The sequence below is a fragment of the Cucurbita pepo genome, chromosome LG19 (genome assembly GCF_002806865.2).
Source record: "Cucurbita pepo subsp. pepo cultivar mu-cu-16 chromosome LG19, ASM280686v2, whole genome shotgun sequence".
Lineage (NCBI taxonomy): Eukaryota > Viridiplantae > Streptophyta > Magnoliopsida > Cucurbitales > Cucurbitaceae > Cucurbita > Cucurbita pepo.
The window spans coordinates 3,548,027-3,566,707 of NC_036656.1; the positions used below are offsets into that span (position 1 = coordinate 3,548,027).

At 35.9% G+C, this 18,681-nt stretch overlaps 2 protein-coding genes and 1 pseudogene across 7 annotated transcripts; 1 reads left to right on the forward strand and 2 right to left on the reverse strand.

Annotated features, from left to right (window-relative positions):
* The first annotated feature begins 3,663 nt into the window (after positions 1-3,663).
* Positions 3,664-6,581, forward strand: LOC111782035 (floral homeotic protein APETALA 2-like). Its single transcript, XM_023662801.1, has 6 exons — positions 3,664-4,108; positions 4,211-4,236; positions 4,320-4,438; positions 4,559-4,704; positions 5,688-5,732; positions 5,808-6,581. The coding sequence occupies exons 1-6, from the start codon at positions 3,762-3,764 to the stop codon at positions 6,172-6,174; spliced, it is 1,050 nt and encodes a 349-aa protein (XP_023518569.1). The 5' UTR covers positions 3,664-3,761; the 3' UTR covers positions 6,175-6,581.
* Positions 6,582-8,901: 2,320 nt separating this feature from the next.
* Positions 8,902-12,709, reverse strand: LOC111781074 (interactor of constitutive active ROPs 2, chloroplastic-like). 6 transcript variants are annotated; one of them, XM_023661492.1, is made up of 4 exons: positions 12,241-12,709; positions 11,521-11,608; positions 11,254-11,419; positions 8,902-10,520 (listed from the first exon to the last, which is right to left on the reverse strand). In XM_023661492.1, the coding sequence occupies exons 2-4, from the start codon at positions 11,538-11,540 to the stop codon at positions 9,075-9,077; spliced, it is 1,632 nt and encodes a 543-aa protein (XP_023517260.1). In that variant the 5' UTR covers positions 11,541-11,608; positions 12,241-12,709; the 3' UTR covers positions 8,902-9,074. The 6 variants fall into 6 exon arrangements, with proteins under 6 accessions (XP_023517260.1, XP_023517254.1, XP_023517257.1 ...); XM_023661486.1 differs by having other exon boundaries at positions 11,521-11,622; XM_023661489.1 differs by having other exon boundaries at positions 11,521-11,625.
* Positions 12,710-14,229: 1,520 nt separating this feature from the next.
* On the reverse strand, positions 14,230-17,902 carry LOC111781646 (annotated as a pseudogene).
* Between the last annotated feature and the right edge of the window lie 779 nt (positions 17,903-18,681).

The following is an 18,681-nucleotide window of genomic DNA, read 5'->3' on the forward strand; positions in this document are numbered from 1 at the left end:
AATTAGGGTTTAGGGTTTAATTTCAATTTAGTCTAAAATCTATATTAAAAAATAGACAACTCAATGTAAATCGAAATGGTTCTTTCCAGAATTTTTCTTGTTGCTACCATATAGTATTCATCTCGAAGAACAAAAATTCGTGTAAAACTTTTGTTACTTGATAATTGATTTTAATATTTATTTATTTATTTATTTATTTATTTATTTATTTAATGGTTCCTATTTAGAATGGCCATTAGACTAAGTTAACCTAATGATTACCTCAAAAGTATTAAACCTATAAAGGGAGTAAATAAGCAAGTTGCTCTTTTGCCATTTAATAAATAAGGAAGTTTGTGTGTACCACCAACATTCAAAGTTGATTGAAACAAAAAGTAATTTTTTTTTGGTTCCATCTTAAGTTTATTCTTTATTATTATTATTATTTTTTAACTGTTTACTATTTTTCTAAACTTTCAATTTAGTATTTAATAAATCACCCTATTTAAAAAATATCTTTGTGTTTAATAGATTAGGGATTTACATTAGACACAAATACAAATTAAAACATCTTTTAAAGTTCGGGGGCCTATTAAATAAAAAATTGAAAGTTCCGATAAAAATACGTCTATAAAATTTGTCACATTATTCTCAGTGTTATGATATAAAATTAGTGACAATTAATTAATAAAAAATAACATAAATGGCCAAAGCGAACATCATTCAAAACTCGGAAGCTAAATATATATAATCTCACAACAAATGTAAACTCAAGGGTAAAAATGTAAAATTGTGAAACCGGAAACGAAAGCTCTACTATACTAAAAAAAAAAAATTCAAAATTAAAAAAATAAAAAGATATTTTTCCTATTTTTTATTCGTCATTAAAAAGGAATAGAAAGCAATTGGTTAACCCTTTATGAGTGGGAAAAGGGTTTATAATACTAAAAATAAAAGAGATTAAGAATTTTACAAAAAAATAAAAATAAAAAATAAAAATGAAAAAAGATCATTGGTTAAGTTAATAATGCCTCTAAAGAGATGACTCTTCGTAGTTGCCTTGGGCAGGTTTAATATTATGATTTTTTTATTTATTTTTTTTTCAATTTTTCATGGAATTTTTAATAATAATAAGAAAATAAATTGTCTTTTGGTGTTGATGATGAGACTATGAATCTCTCCTAAGGTCATTTCTTAAATGTTATAAAAAAATGACAAATTAAAAAAATAAAATATATATAAATTGACGACTCACAATTATTTCTTTTTAAATATAATAAATGATGAATTAAAAAAAAATACATGTCAATTATAATGTCTAAAAATGAAACTAAAAAAAATTGTATCATGGTAACGACATAAGGAACAAACCCAAAAATATTTCAAAATTGGATCGAAATCTAACAAGAACCCGAGAAGAAATAGACCCAGTGAATATATTCTACCGATCTAGATTCATATTTTCAAATTCAATTCATATATCGAGAAAAAAAAAACCCCTTTTTCAATTCTTACCTTAAAAAAATATGAAAAGTTTAGGTAAAAAGATTCTAAAAGTACGTCTCTAAAATTTGTCACATTATTCTTTAATTTAACTGGTGTTGCAAGTGTCGTACTAGTGCCTAACTTTGTCGTTCTTACAAGTCACTTATTCTTTAAAATTACAGTTACCGTTGATGTTAAATGACGGCTCGATCAAAAAATTTCTGTTCATATTTCGATTTTAACCATGACAACATATTTTGTCTAGGAATGATGTGTTTTTTTAAGTTTATTTTAATTTAATTTAATTAATTATAAAGTATTTTATTCCTTTTTGAATGGAACAAAATCAAAATAGTTTAAACCCTAGGGGGTAAGTTCATTGAATCTAATAATTAAAATAAACACATTCATAAGATAACAACATAATATGACTAAATTAAGTTAATTATCACTTCTAATTTCACGACAACTCCTTAATTATTGCCTTAAAAACGTTTTAAATGACTTAATTTCCTTTATAAATCTCATCATTAGGTGTAAACAAATTTTTTAATCTTATTTTAAGGAAATTCAACATTAAATTAATGGGATTTGACATATAAAAATAATAAAGTTGCTTAAGACAATAATTNTAACCAACCACAAAAATGGTATAAAATAGATTTGAGTGAAAAAGAAAAAAAAAGAAGGGCAAAAAGCAACAAAACCAATAAAAACTATGTCCTAAGGTTAATTGAATCATAATGCACTGAATGAATATGGGATCCAACTAATAATAATTAATATTTTTGTTATATATTATGGAGAAAATTTAAAAGCTCTAGTGGGACAACCATTTTCATAAAGAGATCTTTTTTATTTTTAATTTGGTTCTTATAATTATAAAAATAATTTTAATTCTTATTATTATTATTATTTTACAAATCATTCAGTATATTTTGAATTTTAAGTGGTCCAAAATGGCAATAATTATAATATTTTTTAATGCAAAATTCTAAAAAAATGGATTTTTTTTTTTGAAATGGGTTATATAATATAATATTTAAAAGTTTAGGAAATAAAAAATAATTAAATTATTGTAAAGTAATAATAAATTTTAGCCATGATTCAACTCTGGAATTATTATTCTTTTTTTTTTTTTACAGCCATTTAATCTGAATTTGTTTTTTTATGGCCATTAATTACATAAAATAAAAGTATTATTTATTAATTTTTGTATTGAACTAAAAAACCCCTTGAATTTGTAATACGTAAATTTAAATTATTAAAATTAGTGAATATTAATAAAATTATTATCGACCCTCCGAAGCAAATTCATAAACCCAATATTAATTAAGATAAATCCAATATTAATTAAGATAGATCCAATATTAATTAAGACATAAATGTTACGGTGAAAGTCAAAAGCTAAAAAATTCAACCTCAGGATAAATGGTAAGTTTATCCAAATTAATTGCATTTGATTTCATTTCACATAACTTTCAAACCAACATTATTAAAAAAAAGTTTAATAATTTTGATGATTATTAATTTCATTTATGAATTATAATTTGATTTATCGATAGAAAAGTCAATTTTTGCTGCAAAGTTTTCAGTTTATTGAGTTAAATGATCGATGACATGCCTGACAAGAAAACTAATATATATATATATATAAATATATTTATATAAGAAGTAAAAAAAAAATTAAATTAAAAAATACGTTTTAATTTATTCCATTCGTAAACTCAACCATATATTAAAATTTTTTATTTAAATTTAATAAATATATTAAACTTAAACTAAATTTTGTATTTAATAAGTATTAAATTTTATATTTTACATTAAAAAAATGCGGAATAAAATTAGAAATTTAAAATTTTATTATGATTTGATTTTTAAAAAACATTTGGAAAAAAAAATTAATAATTTAAAATAGGTTTAAAATAATTCTAAAATAATTTTAGAATATGAAGTGTTGGTTTAATAATTAAAAAGTAGATTAATTAAAAATATATGTTTTAATAAATGCAATTTTTCACGAGTTTCTAAAATTTTAAAAGTTTTTTAAAACATAATTAAACTTTTTTTTTTTTTATTTGATAAAAATTCTGAACCTAAATAAACCAAACATTTTTTAATTTTCCTTTTTTTTTTTGGTTATTTAAATACGCGAGGAATTAAAACGATTTACAGAGCCGAGCAGAGCAGCCATGAAAGGCGAGCAAGATAATCCTTCTCTGTTACTGTAAAACAGCCGTTCTCCGGTGACAACCGCTCCGGTTTCGCCCTCCGGTGACAAACACTGACCTAATTCAATGTTGGATCTCAATCTCTGTATTCTCTCCGGAGATTCCGCCTCCGGTTCCGGTTCTGGTTCCGGTTCCGCCGATCATTCCAACACCACCGCCGACGAGGATTTCTCTTCCAACGTTAACTCTGGTTTCACTTTCTCTTTCAGTATCCTCAACAACAACGGCACCGAAAATCAACTTGACCGGACGGCCCTGTTTCACCCCGTCGCCGGCGTCTGTTCGCAGAGGAAATGGCTGGATCAGTCTGTTAATCCGGTGAAGAAAGGCCGGCGAGGCCCCAAATCAAGAAGCTCGCAGTATCGTGGGGTTACTTGTTATCGAAGAACAGGGAGATGGGAGTCGCATATCTGGTTAGTAATCAATCAACAATTACTCTGTTTTAGCTATCCATTTTCAAATCCTCTGTTTTCTGGGTATGAGGCTCATGATCAATCAATTCTTTCTGTTCACAGGGATAACGGGAAGCAAGTCTATTTGGGTATGATTAAAAACATGAATTTCTTTAAAATTTCATATAAAAACCCGTTTTGATCCAAATCTGTGGGTTTGTGATTGTTGTAGGCGGTTTTGACACGGCCCATTCTGCAGCGAGGGCTTACGATCGAGCGGCAATCAAGTTTCGAGGAGTTCATGCGGATATTAACTTCGATATCGGCGACTACAGAGAGGAGATTAAAGAGGTGTGAGGAAGATTGAAGGGTTTGTTTGTTTGTTTGTTTGTTTGTTTGTTTGTTTGTTTGTTGTCGTGTGATGTTTGAATGTGAAGCTCTGTTTTGGGGGCTTCAATGGCGGATTTGCAGATGAGGAATCTGAGTAAAGAGGAGTTTGTGCACATTCTTCGACGGCAGAGCAATGGATTTTCGAGAGGGAGTTCCAAATACAGAGGGGTTACTCTGCATAAGTGTGGCCGATGGGAGGCTCGTATGGGCCAGTTTTTAGGGAAGAAGTGAGTTAATACTTTTTTTTTTTTTTCAAATATATATATTTTTAATTTTAAAATAGTATAAAAAAAAAATCAAATTTCCACTAATACCCTTTCTTTTTTTAAAAAAAAATAAATAACCGTGTTAAGGATATTAATGTCATTTTTGAAAATTTATATGTATTTTTTAAAATGAAATGGAACATTTTTAAATTTTTATATAAAGTTTTAAGTGTGATATCTCACATTGGTTGGGGAGGAGAACAAACCACCATTTACAAGGGTGTGAAAACCTTCTCCTAGTAGACGCATTTTAAAACTTTGAGGGAAGCTCGAAAGGGAAAGCTCAAAGAGGACAATACATTTTAAAACTTTGAGGGAAGCTCGAAAGGAAAAGCTCAAAGAGGACAATATCTGCTAGCAATGGATCTGGACCGCCCAAAGAGAACAATATCTGCTAGCGGTGGATCTGGGCCGTTACAAATGGTATCAGAGCCAAACACCAGACGATGTGTCATCCTTCTCGCCCTTCCCTGAAGGGGTAGACACAAGGCGGTGTGTCAGCGAAGACGCTGGCTTTGAAGGGGGGTGGATTGTGATGTCCCACATTATTTGGGGAGGAGATGAAACTTTTTAAATTTTATATGTATTTTTTGAAACGGGATGTTAATGGTAAGGGCGTTTTTTAATTTTTATATAAAATTTAAGGTTATTTTTTTTAAAAAAAGTCTCCGAATATTACTATAATTTTTAAAAATTTAAAGGTATGGTTTAAAGATTTCTAAAATTTAAAGGCTATTTTTAAAAAACGATTTCAAAGAGTATTTTTTGTTTTTTTAATTTTTTATTAATTTAAGAGTATCTTTAAGTATTTTTATTAATTTAGCCTTTTATATATATATATATATATAATATTTAAAAATAATAATTACAATAAATACACTTATTTTTGGAATAAAATTCCAAAAAAATCCTTGAGAAGGTATGTGACATGGGGGTAATTGCAGGTATGTGTATCTTGGGCTGTTTGATAGTGAGGTAGAAGCAGCAAGGTCAGAAAAGANTTTTTTTTTTTTTTTTTTTTTTTTTTTTTTTTTTTTTTTTTTTTTTTTAATGGTGTAATTCAGAGCATATGATAAGGCAGCCATAAAACACAACGGAAGGGAAGCTGTAACCAATTTTGATCAGAGCTGTTATTATGGCATGGAGATTGCCTTTGAATCTGAAAGCCATGGCGATATTGACCTGAGCTTGGGCATTGCTCCTCCATGTCCACCCGAACACCAAACCGATAACCGGAGTTGGCCGATCCCAACCCCCTACGGCGGAGCGTCCTCACTCCCGTTCTTCTCCGCCCCAGCAGCATCATCAGGATTCCCTTCTTCTCCCGCCCTTCCTCCGCCCTCGCCTCACCGCCTTCTTCCACCCTCACCTTTCCTCCGCTACCACATTCCCCCCTCTATTCCCGCTGCCAGTAACAGTCTATTATTATGAAATTTGATTTAAGATATACAGTGTTGTGGAGTGTTGGTTGACAGTATATTCCTTCTTCCACTTCTGTTTCCCATTCTGTACGCCTATCTCATTTACTGTTGGACCTGATCATATGTGCTTACTACGGTTGATTTCTTTGAGAGGGATGAAAGCAAATAGATCGACTCGTATCGTCCAATTTGATTGATTCGATTTGGTTTGGTTCAATTCGGGTCTATATAATTTGCTCGAGAAGGTAAAAATGGGAAATTTTACCATAATTTATGTTCTGCCAAGCCAGCTGATGTTTTTTTGTTGAAGACAGAGATTACTGTTTGTGTTTTTGACCATTTGGAGTGTTCCTTATTTCCACCAACAAAAAGCTTCATTTTTTGTGCCATGTCCTTTAACTCTTTCTCCTGAATTATGGGAATTTCTCTATCTTTTGTACCTTATTGATTGCCCTCTTCCACTGTTTAAGATCTTGTACTTCATGTGAATATGTGTGTACTTCACTTAAATTATTGGAGCTAGAACGTTCACTAGAATTATAAGTCCATCGCTAGTAGATATTGTCTGTTTTGACCCGTTACGTATCGTTGTCAGCCTCACGATTTTAAAACGCTGTCTGTTAGAGAGAGGTTTCTACACCCTTGTAAGCAATGCTTTGTTCCCATCTCCAATTGATGTGGGTTCTCACAAGATGAATCGGGAAGGATGATTGAAGATCACTGTTCAACTCCAAAACTCTAATTTCCCATTCTTCAAAGTGAAAAAAACGTACCATTTGAATTATGTTTAGGTTGTCAAACCATTGAAGGCTAACACATATACAACTATATTGCCCACCAATTTTTGACGACTCAATGGTTTCATAAGATTGATCAAATTAGGGTAAAGTAGGTTTGAGAGAGAAGGGAGGAGACCAAACGTTTTTGATCAACCGATTGTCCCATAAGATAGTGATACCCAAACATTCTCGATCAACCAGTCCTTTCGTAAGATTGATCGAATTAGGGTAAAATGGGTTCGAAAGAGAAGGGAGGGGGCCAGACGTTATCGATCAACGGATCGTCTCATAAGACATTTGACACCCAAACATTCTCGATCAGCCAGTCATCTCATAAGATCAATCGAATGGGGAAAGTGGGTCTGAGAGAGAAGGAAGGAGGCCAAACGTTATCGATCAACGGATCGTCCCATAAGACATTTGATACCCAAACATTCTCGATCAGCCAGTCATCTCATAAGATCAATCGAATTAGGGTAAAGTGGGTCCGAGAAAGAAGAGAGGAGGGAATCCTCAAAACCAACCAAGTAGTTTGAATCAAACTAAATGGATAACCAAAAAGGGTATCAATTTTGGGAGAAACCCAATAGGACAAGCCGGTAGCAGTCAAGCCTTTGTCTGGTTGTAAGGGCGTGGTTTGGTTAAAGGCTTAAAGCATGAAGGGTCATTGTCAGGTGAAGTCACTGCAGAAAGCTGCCATGGAAGTCCTTTCCAATATTCTCACCTGTTTTGCCCTTTATGAGAACCCCAACTTCACTTTGTCTTCCAAGTTTTGGATTCATTTTCTATAATTTTACGGGTTGGTTTGTTAGGACTTGATTCGAATCGAGTTGGGTACGGGTTGGTTTGTTAGGACTTGATTCGGTTCGTGTTGGGTACGGGTTGGTTTGTTAGGACTTGATTCGGTTCGTGTTGGGTACGGGTTGGTTTGTAGGACTTGATTTGGTTTGTGTTGGGTACGGATTTAGTGTGAAAAGTACTAGATCAACCCGACGCAACCTATATAGTATTTATGGGCCCAATTCGATTACTTCTCCAATCTAGCAAAGTACACTGCATAGTACCTACTTAGTCAGCATTGGCACAACAGTTCCTACTTCCTTCTCGAGTACTCATCACTGTCATTCACCAACCGCCTCGTGTCACCACTCTTGCTAGTCACTGGTTGATTTGCTTCGTTCTAATTCTTTATAAAATAACCCGACAACCCAATCTGAAAATAGAGGGTTGGGTTAGGTTAATTCAAACAACTTGAATTTTCGGATTGATCCAAAAAAATTCCCTCAACTTAGCCAATGTACATTCCTGAGAAGGAGTTCCTTCCAAAGTTAAATCTCTCCACGTCACTCCCTCACGTGTTCGGGGCTATTAGATATTCTGACGAGGTCGATGTTACATGTTTTAACGGCTATATGTTTAAACTAGCTTTTCTTTGGTGGGATGAAAGAAAATATCAAATTTACCTTTAAATTTGGATCATGTGTATTAATTTTTACCAGTTTTCAATAGTTTGCACGATTATTACTCTATTGATTAACAAGGTTGAACGGAGTGGCGATCTTCAAATATTCGTTATGATCATCGTCATTTCTTTCTTCTATCAATTACGATCCTGTTATGCTTTTAATAATTAAATTTTTACGACTATGAGAAAAATGAAAAAAACGTGAGATTCCACATCGGTTGGAGAGGGGAATGAAGCATTTCTTACAATCGTGAGATTGACAGCCATACGTAACGAGCCAAAGCGGATAATATCTGCTAGCGGTGAGCTTGGGCTGTTACAAATGATATTAGAGCTGGACACCGAGCGGTGTGCCAGTGAGGATGCTAGGTCCCCCAAGAGGGTGGATTGTGAGATTCCACCTCGATTGGAGAGTGGAACAAAAACATTCCTTATAAAAGTGTAGAAACCTCTCCCCTAAATGTTTTAGAACCGTGAGACTGACGACGATACGTAACGGTGTAACGGGTGTATCATGAATCCATTAGTATACCAGTTTTTCAACTATACTATACAGATCCAAATAAAATATTTGTTTGCCTTTTGAATTCAAGCCAGAATTATAAAAAAGAAGAAGCCAACCCAATTTGCATAACACTTACAGGGAAAATGCTGCTGGAATTCCATCTACTTTTGATTCTTTTTCCATAGAACACCTATCCTTTTCAGCATGTTGATATTCTTCTTCTTCGTCGAGTCGTCGTCGAGGTCATCGGAATATAACGTGCCGAGAGAATAGTTGCTGTCAGCAGGACCTGAAATCTCTACAACTTTTCCATCTTTCCCTGGTGAGAGCATTGCTGCAGCTGCCTCAGCTGCCTTCCTCCATTGATCTAACTGCACCCTTAATCTCCTCAATTCCGCCTCCATTTCCGAGCTTTCGCTTACACTGCCGAGCTTGGCTAAAGCCTCTTCATTTGCAGATTTTGCTGGTTCTTCCAGATCAGTCCTTTCGCCATTCGTTTCCATTTTCCGAATGTCGATTCGGAGCATATCGTTTTCTTCAATGATTCCTTGCAACTCTGTTTCTTTATCTAGCAAGCTTGCCTTTAACTCCTCAATATCAGCCTCTAACTTCTTCAGCTGTTCGTTTTCACTTTCTTTAGTTTTCTGATTCGAGTTCGAAGTTTCGTCGTCTTTGGCAATACTTAGAAGTCGAGCCTCATCATCGAGACGTGTCCTCAGTTGCTCGATTTGTGCCTTGGCTCGAGTGAGTTCAGCTTCAAATGCAGCCTCTTTCAAACGTGATTCCGATTTTACAGATTCCGCTTCTTCATAAGAACTTCTGATCTGTAACGCGCTCCGAAGCTGCTCTTCCTGATACCTTCTATCAGCAACATCTAATGCTAGTCTCAATTGACCCATTTCAGATCTAATACAATTAAGCTCAGCCAAATCATCCTTATATTTGCTAACAAGAGCCTCCAGTGATGTAACTTTTTCTTTGGATTGCTCCAACCCCAAGGACACAGAGTTGAACGCGGTCATCGCCTTCGCTCCCTCTGATCGAAGCGTGTCAATGGTTGCATATGCAGTTTCTAGCTCCATTTGTGTTTTTGTCAGATCTTCAAGAGCTTGAGCTTCAGAATCTTCATAATCAGAGAGCTTGGATTTAAGTTCCTCCACCAGTGAAAGTGTTTCTTTGAGTTCTACTCTGAGGCCCTGAATCTCAGCATGTCTATTCTGGTTCGCCTCCGAACCGGCTATCCTTTCGAGGTGAAGCTTGAGCTTCTGATTTTCATTCATGGCAGCAGCCAAAGCAGCAGAATCCATTAAATGCTGTTTTTGGAGGGCCTCAAGCTCAGACTGCCATGCTCTATCTCGATCCTGTGAAATTTTCCGTAGCTCTTGGATTCGTTCGTCTTCAGAAGCAGAAAGCTCTACCAATTGCTGTCTAGAATCCTTGAGCTCTAAGGACATGGATTCAAGCTGCTGCTTAGCCTCTTCAGCTTCTTCTTTTGCTCTCCTTTTCCATGATTCAGAGGTGTTTAGTTGATCCCTTGCCTTTTTCAGTTCATCTTGAAGTTGAGCAATCCGTGATTCCATCGTAGAAACTCGATTTGGACGTTTTTTCTGGATTTCAAAGATATACTAACAATGTAAATCATTTACAGTGAATTGGTTATCAAAGCTGCAGATGGATAACATAGTGCAAATGAGAAATTCTCATCTGCAAAAGACTTGAGGATGCATACCCTATGAATAAGTTTATGAACAGTTTCTCCGAGAAAAAATGGGCATTTTGAGCAGAATTAAAGAAACCAAGAACTTTAATTTGAAATGAGAGCTAACTAGAAGAAAATGAGAGATAAAAGCTATCAAAAGAAAAGAAATTTGCTCGTGCTTTCGGAATAGCCCAAGCTCACCGCTAGCAGATACTGTCCTCTTTGGGTTTTCCCTTTCGGGCTTCCTTTCAAGGTTTTTAAAACGCGTCTGTTAGGGAGAGGTTTCCACACTCTTATAAAGAATGTTTCATCCCTTCCCCAACCGAGGTAGGATCTCACAATCCACCCCCTTTGAGGCTCAAGCACACCGCCTGGTGTCCACCCCCCTTCGATGCTCAGCATCCTTCAAGGCTCAGCGTCCTCGCTGGCATACTGCCCGCTGTCTGGCTCTGATACCATTTATAACAATCTAAGCCTACCGCTAGCAGATATTGGCGTCTGCTAGGGAGAGGTTTCCACACCTTTACAAAGAATGCTTTGTTTCTCTCTCAAACCGGGATCTCACATTTTATTCTAAATAACATAAAATTGAACTCAGAACAGCTTCTCAAACAAGCAGGATCATTATTAGGGAGAAATACCTCAACTACTGAACTTTGAACTGATTTCATTACACCAGTCCTAGGATTTCTTTCCTTTGTCATCTTACTCAAAGAAAATGGAGCCGAGGCATCCGAAACAGAATCCGAACCAAGAGCTTTAACTTGTCGAGCGGGTCGAGGTTTCCTCAGTGGTACTTCCAAACTTCTGCACACACAACAGAAAGAGAATCAACACCACAGCCATAGATGAATTAATATCAGTTTGAAGATCATCTGAAAAGGAAGAAGGAAGAATCACAATCTTACTTGGGCTTTGAAGTCTGCATATTTAGCAGTTCCTGCTGAAGAACAAAAGCAGGATGAATCAATAGTTGATATTCTCCTCCAAAGCTCTCTGACCCACAAGAACTGCTTCAGTTTCAGAGAATTATTTCATTAAAATTCAAACACAACAAAGAAAACAAGCACTCCCTTCAAAGAAACTCCCACTTCTACCAACCAAAGCCACTTAGAAAAGAAATAAGTAAACCAAAAGAAAAGGTCTATAGAATCTCTTTTTCTCAACTTTCTTTAGTTCATTACTTTCTCACAGTGCTCTGATGGCCCCAACAAATCATGGCAATATGTAAAGTTTCATAATCTTCAACCCTCCCTGGGCCAACCTGTTTGTTTGTTTATTTGAGAAACAGAAAAGAATATCATGGAGAATTTGTACTAAAACTCAATAGATCAGATATTGTTGTCGTGGTACTGCAGCTAACAATCATATCAAGAACAAAAGAACCGAAGAAAAAGAACACCAAAAACCCCAGATGATTACCTAAATTAAGAACTCAACCCAGAATAAGGAATCACAAGCAAATCAGGACGTTTCAAGAGATGAAAACTAGCACTAAAACCAAGTGGGGAGCAAAATTTGCGGAAATGAGCAATGCCCACAAGGTGTTTGATATTTGTCCTCAGAGAAAAGTTTTGTTTTCAACAGACGAATCTGAAACAGTAACGTGAATCGGGAGGATCACTTACTCTGAACTCGTTTTGAGTTGGAAGATAGAACTCAGCCATCAGATTTCAACAACTTCGGCTTTTACTTAACCGATTGATATGTAGAAACTGCGTGGGAGCTTTGAATTATGGGTCGCCGCTCAATTGCTTTGCTCTTGACTAACGTGTGGGCATCCATGTGATGAAAAGGACCCGTGATTGTTAACCTTCTCCATGAACAGAGCAGGAGGACCACTGCCATAGCCATAGCCATAGCCATAGCCATAGCCATAGCCATAGCCATAGCCATAGCCATTCTGTGCAGAAGGAAATGCCGGATTTCCGTTCAAGCTGCTCATATGAACGCTAAAGAGAGATTTTCTTTCACGATTCTTATCGAACACCTCAAGCCATGTGAAAGCTGCAAATCTCTGTTTGAGTGTTCATCGTTGAACCAGTTGGGTTTTGGATGCTTGATGATTTTGCTTGTCCCGTCTTTGACGGATCATAGCATTTGTGTAAAATCAAGACCTTTTTTTCTTTTTTTATTTATTCTATTTTAATTTAATCTCTTATAATTTTATGAAGATATTTAGTTTCTAATTAATTTATTGATCTTCGTCAAAAAAAAAAAAAATAATAATAATAATAATAATAATAATTAAATATTAAAAGACATTTTTTATGATAAAGACTTTGGTTGCAAGTGAATTCTAAAATTTTATCAAATTCATTAAATAATAACAATAATTTTCCAATAATAAAATATACAAAACGAATATATTTCTAAAATTTATAAAATAAAGACTAATAGAAACTATATTTTTTATAGAAAAATTGACAATTAATTAATAATATGAATCAAAGTACAAACTTCTATTCTTGAATAAATAGTTTTAAGAGAGTTCAATTATAAATTAAGTCGCAGATCACTTGTCACAATCACACTCTCAGTAAGACAGGGATTATGCGACGCTTGTTCTAACCTAGTTGAGTATGAAAATTGTAAGTCGAGGACAATTTAAACGTATGATCGAACCTTAATCATGTTTAAGAGAACACGTTTTAGAAAACGTGACTGATAAAATGCATTAAATATAATTTATAAGAAAATAACGTTGTAGGCTAAAACCAAGTAAACAATAACCACAGCTTTCATGGCATATAACCAGAATTNTATATGTATTCTAGGAAGTATATATAGAATCGTACTAATGGTTAGGGTATTTTTGAGAATTTAATTTTTTTTTTTTCATGTTTGTATGTATAATGTTATAGGCTATTTTTTTTCTTCGAAATTCGAGTCGGAATCAACGAATTTAAACAATTCCCACAACAATGCCAAAAAATATCGATCGTGATTCAGTTTTTTCACAAGCGTGCTTCAAACAATTTATGTACGGTTTTCAAATTAGAGTTTCAACTTTAACCCATATACAAAGTGTTTTATGGGATCTTTTCTACGAAATTTGATTCGAAATCATCGAATTTAAACATTTTCCAACGTTCCCGAGACCCTTGACATACATGAACAACTAAAATTTGTGAGAAAAGAATTGGGCAGACTCAATTAAAGAAAATATTATAAACTATAAATATAATTATAAAATGTATTTGTAAGATGGAATGCAAAAAAATTTAAAAGCATCCATATCTTCTCCTTCAAATTTGAAATAGCTAGCAATGAAATTGACCTGTTACAAATAGTATCAAATCCAGTAATCGGATAATACGAGGTATTGATCGGAGTAGAGTTAGACCCTTTTCATAGTAGACGCGTTTTAAAAGCGTGAGATTGACGGTAATACATAACGGACATATTTGCTAGCGGGCTGTTACAAATGGTATCAAAGCCGGTTACCAAACGATACGAGGTACTGGTCGGAGTAGGACTAGATTCACTCTATAGTAGACATGTTTTAAAACCATGAAGCTGACGACAATACATAACGAGCATATCTGCCAGCGAGGTTGTTATAAATGGGATTAGAGCAACAACAATAAAATGGAGAAAAGAAGAGCCATCACAGATTAACTTGAGTAATCAAGAAATTAAGTGGATAAATAAAAAATAATACAGAAGTTCGTGGAAAAAATAATCACAATGGAAGATGTAAAAATAGCAGTGACCCACACGACATGTTCTGCCTTGCCCTGTGAGTATCAAACTCAAGAATTTAGCAGATTCCCAGAACACATTCAAACACATTTAGAATGAACAAATTCCCTTTTCATGGATCATTTCAAGTGATAGATGGTGTGTGTGGAATAAAATTAAAAAAAAAACAAATAAATTGTAAGGTTAACCATTTTAACAATCTTCTTCAGTTCATCCAATCTTGTTCAGCATAATTTAGCCACCAACTCCATTGATGATGCTGTTCCGATATCGACTTCGCCTTCGAGCTTGGGCGGACCTGAATGTCGTCTTGCCAAGCCAGGTGAAGGAGGGTACGAGAGACGTTTCTTTGCTGTTGCTGAAGATCCTTTCTCTGGAGTTCCTAATGAACTCTGCAATCTGGATTTTGCCCTTGCTGATTCAGTTGGTGTCATGTAACTCCGAACGGCGCTCGTGGTTGACATGTTATCGTCGTCCCTTGCCGAAGGTCCTCCTCCTCCTGTGCTGTGCCTTCGTGATCTTTCGGACTGCATACTGCTGACCATACTTTTCGAGTCGTCGTCGTGAAGCATGAGGATTCTTGGGCTTGGAGGCTTCATTTTTTTCACTTTAGGAGATGAAGCTAGCTTGGAAGGAGTTGAGGAGGGTTGGAAAGCAGAGTGAGTTGTTTTCTGGCTGCCTGTTGGGGAATCCATCTCTGAGTTCAGCTGAAATCGAGCGAATGATTTGCTGATTTCTCCGCCAACAATGCCTCGACTCGTCGTCTTCTTACCGGAATGACTGGTGTTTGACTCTTTTCCTGTCAGGTCAGGTGCATCGTGAACTCGAGCTCCGCTCCATCGCTCCGACCAGCTCCAACCCCAGGTGGGATTGCTTGGATCCATGAATGCTGGGTTTACAGACTTTGCAGAATTCTTCCAGGTTTGCTGTAGACAGATAACGATACTCGAATCAAACTCGGGATTTCATTCATCGAAAACTCGATACTCTAGCAAATAAATACAGCTCAAGAAGAAGAATGTAAAATGGTTTAGAAAAAAAACATGAAATGGGAAGATTCGGATCTCGGACAGTTGGAGAATGTGCACGTAACGGCCTAAGTCCACCACTTGAGAGGTTTTCACACCTTTATAAAGAATGTTTCGTTCCCCTCCCCAACCACCTGATGTGGGATCTCACAATCCACCCCCCTTCAGGGCTCAACGTCCTCGCTAGCACTCGTTCCCCCTCTCCGATCAATGTGGGATCTCACAATCCACCCCCCTTCAGGGCCCAACGTCCTCGCTGACACTCGTTTACCTCTCCAATCGATGTGGGATATCACAATCCACCCCCCTTCGGGACCATGCGTCCNCCCCCCCCCTCTCAGGACCCAGCGTCCTTGTTGGCACTCATTCCCCTCTCCAATCAATGTGGGATTTCACAATCCACCCCCCTTCGGGGCCCAGCTTCCTCACTGGCACTTGTTCCTCTCTCCAATCGATGTGGGATCTCACAATCCACCCCTTTCGAGGCCAGCATCCTCGTTCCACTCTCTAATCGATGTGGGATCTCACGGTGCAACTTCAGGTACCATTTAAGTTGATAAGGAAAACAAAAACAGAACAGTTCAGCAATGAGGTAGAACAATTCAAATCACAAACCACATACAAGCTGTGGATAAGAATGTTAGAATATGTCACCTGATGAGTGAAGGCATATGCCAGGGCTCTCTCCCTTCTCATTGCAGCCTCATATTTGCTCAGTAGACCAGCTTCAATCTGCTCCTTTGATTGTAAACTGTCATCCCATTCCTCCCCAATCTGCAACATAATCATTAACAACGGGCTTAACTTAGTATCACAATAGAAACCAAAGTGCAACTCATGGGTCACAATCCGGACTTCCCCTCAAGGTTTTAAAACGTGTCTATTAAGCAGAGGTTTCCACACCCTTATAAATAATGTTTCGTTTCTCTCTCCAACCCATGTGGGATTGCACAATCCACCCCCATTCAGGGCCCAACGTCCTCGTTAGCATACGGCTAGCAGATGTTGTTCTCTTTGAGATTCCCCTTTCAGGTTTCCCCTCAAGGTTTTAAAACGCACCTGCTAGGAAGAAGTTTCTACACTCTTATANAAAAAAAAAAAAAAAAAAAAAAAAAAAAAAAAAACTCTCACTTTTCGATTCAATGTTGTGAGAACAAACACAGATAAAAGCACGGTAACTAATGATACCCGCAAGCTCTCGAGCTCTTTGGCATGCTTTTGAAGGAGTTGTTTCTGTAGAGCTTGATTCTCCTCCAACATCCTAACCCTCCTAAAATGAATCTGAGATTGAACACGAGCCAACGTCTGCATACACCGAAGCGTGTTCGAGGCTTGGCGTTTTACAGTAGAACTCTCCATCAATGATTTCAGCCTCACCAATCCTCGTAACGCTCGTAACGCCCTTCTTGCCTGAAGCAAAACACCAAAACTATCAGACATTTATACATTTACAATTGAAAGATGACAAGACTTTCATAAGGAACTCTTACAAGGTATCCACGAAACACAGTTTGGATCTTGATTGCTGCAACTTCCTCCTTAGATAGTCCAACAAATCGTGTCTCCGTCGCAACGTGCACGACTTTGGCAGCAACAAACGGAGTAGCAACATTAGGCTCAAAAGTAGAAACACTTGCCTCATTAGCCTGAGCAGCTGCAGAAGTCACTTCTGTTGCAGTAGCAACTTCAACAGAGCAAGGCTCATTGTGTTCTTCACTCACTGAATGAACTATATGTGCCTCTTCTGGCTGGGGCGGTGGTGATGGCTCAGCCACAGCCTGTGTAGAATCTGGATGGCAATGCTTTTGCTTTCCAAACCATTTCTTCTTCGATTTCTTCGAGTTTTGCTATAATATCACAAACTTATCAACATTCCTTCTCACAAGAACTCATAAACATACTCAGAAAAGTCCCATACCTGATCTCTCTTCTCTTTGGGATCTGGACTTAGAGCCTTCTTTACAGAAGAAAACCATGTTTCTTTCTTTCCCATCTTCTTTACATTCCTTAGCCAAAACCCCTTAAGGCCATAAGTGAAGTATATCAGTGTTAGATCTCTTATTTTCTTTCCTATTTGAGCAGAAAACTCCACAACAATGAAGAAACATATGATTTATCGAGTTGAATCACCAAACATTGCAAAACCCATGTGGAGAAATTGGTAGTTCAGACAAGAAATCATAATCCCAGAACAAAACATTCGATTACTGAACTCAAAAACTCAAAACAAAGAAAACCCAATTGAAATTTCAAACAAAATCATAACCCCATTACAGAACAGCAATGAATAACCCCAAAAACAACCAGCAAAGAGCTACAAGAAACAGTAACAAAATAAAAAAAATGGGGAAAGAACCTGAAAAGAGTGAAAGAGAAGATTCAGATCTGAAGAGAGGTTGGTTTGTTCAGTGTTTACTTGAAATCAAGGACCCATTTGGAGGCGAAGAATGAGGGAAGGGTGTGATTTAGAGTTTGTCTCTCTCCATATGGCTTTTTGTAAATGGTAAAGAAGGGAAAGGGGAAGGGGAAGGGGGAAATCAGATCTTGGGTGAATGATATGGAGGAGAATATGAAGGAAAGGTAGCTGGGCTGTGCTAATCAGACGACCCCACTTCCTGGTTTTGGTTTGGGTTTGGGTAATAAAGCCATGAAAAAGGTCCTATTACCTTCACAGCTACCACGCTATCTTAAAAGAATCTCTTCCTCTTCTTCACAGCTCCCTCCAATCCATTTAAAACAAAGGTACATTTTTATTGGTTTAAATTTTACTTTAATGGAGGTTTTGAATTTTTCTTACTTTTTACTATCCTAATTACACCTTCAAGCTACAATATACATTCGACCCGTGCAACTTACTGAGTTCTTAGACACAAAGAAACCCAAATGCATAAACGAGAAATGGGTCATGTCTTCACGTCCCCCGACCTCTTAACACTACACCACTGAACTCCACGAGAAGAAATCTGAAAGGTATTTTCAATTGCTTAGCTTAAGAACGCTCTATAGTGAGCTGCTACTATGCATTCTTTCAAGGTGGCTGCCTTTTCAAAATTTTATGGATAAAAAAATATATATATATTTTAAAAATATTTATGGATGAAATTTCCATATTAAAATGGGAATTGAAATTTTCTTTTATCTAAATAAAAAATTAAATATTTAAGTCTTGCACCAATTTATTGTTTTATAATACAAGGTGCATTTAAAAAATAATAATAATTGAACTTTTTAAATAATGTTTTTTTAGTAAATAAAATGTTAGTTTAATTTTCATTTTAATATGTAACTAATTCTCATTAAAAAAAATTAAAATATTGTCAATTAGTCAAAAAGCAC

Excerpts from the sequence above, each read along its gene's own strand:
- LOC111782035 (XM_023662801.1), top strand. The coding sequence starts at position 3,762 with ATGTTGGATCTCAATCTCTGTATTCTCTCCGGAGATTCCGCCTCCGGT. Across the intron at positions 4,237-4,319 it reads CGGGAAGCAAGTCTATTTGG|GCGGTTTTGACACGGCCCAT; the intron begins GTATGATTAAAA and ends TGATTGTTGTAG. Across the intron at positions 4,439-4,558 it reads ACAGAGAGGAGATTAAAGAG|ATGAGGAATCTGAGTAAAGA; the intron begins GTGTGAGGAAGA and ends GCGGATTTGCAG.
- LOC111781074 (XM_023661492.1), bottom strand. The coding sequence starts at position 11,540 with ATGCAGACTTCAAAGCCCAA. Across the intron at positions 11,420-11,520 it reads ATGCAGACTTCAAAGCCCAA|AAGTTTGGAAGTACCACTGA; the intron begins GTAAGATTGTGA and ends TTGTGTGTGCAG. Across the intron at positions 10,521-11,253 it reads TTCAAAGTTCAGTAGTTGAG|AAAAAACGTCCAAATCGAGT; the intron begins GTATTTCTCCCT and ends TTTGAAATCCAG.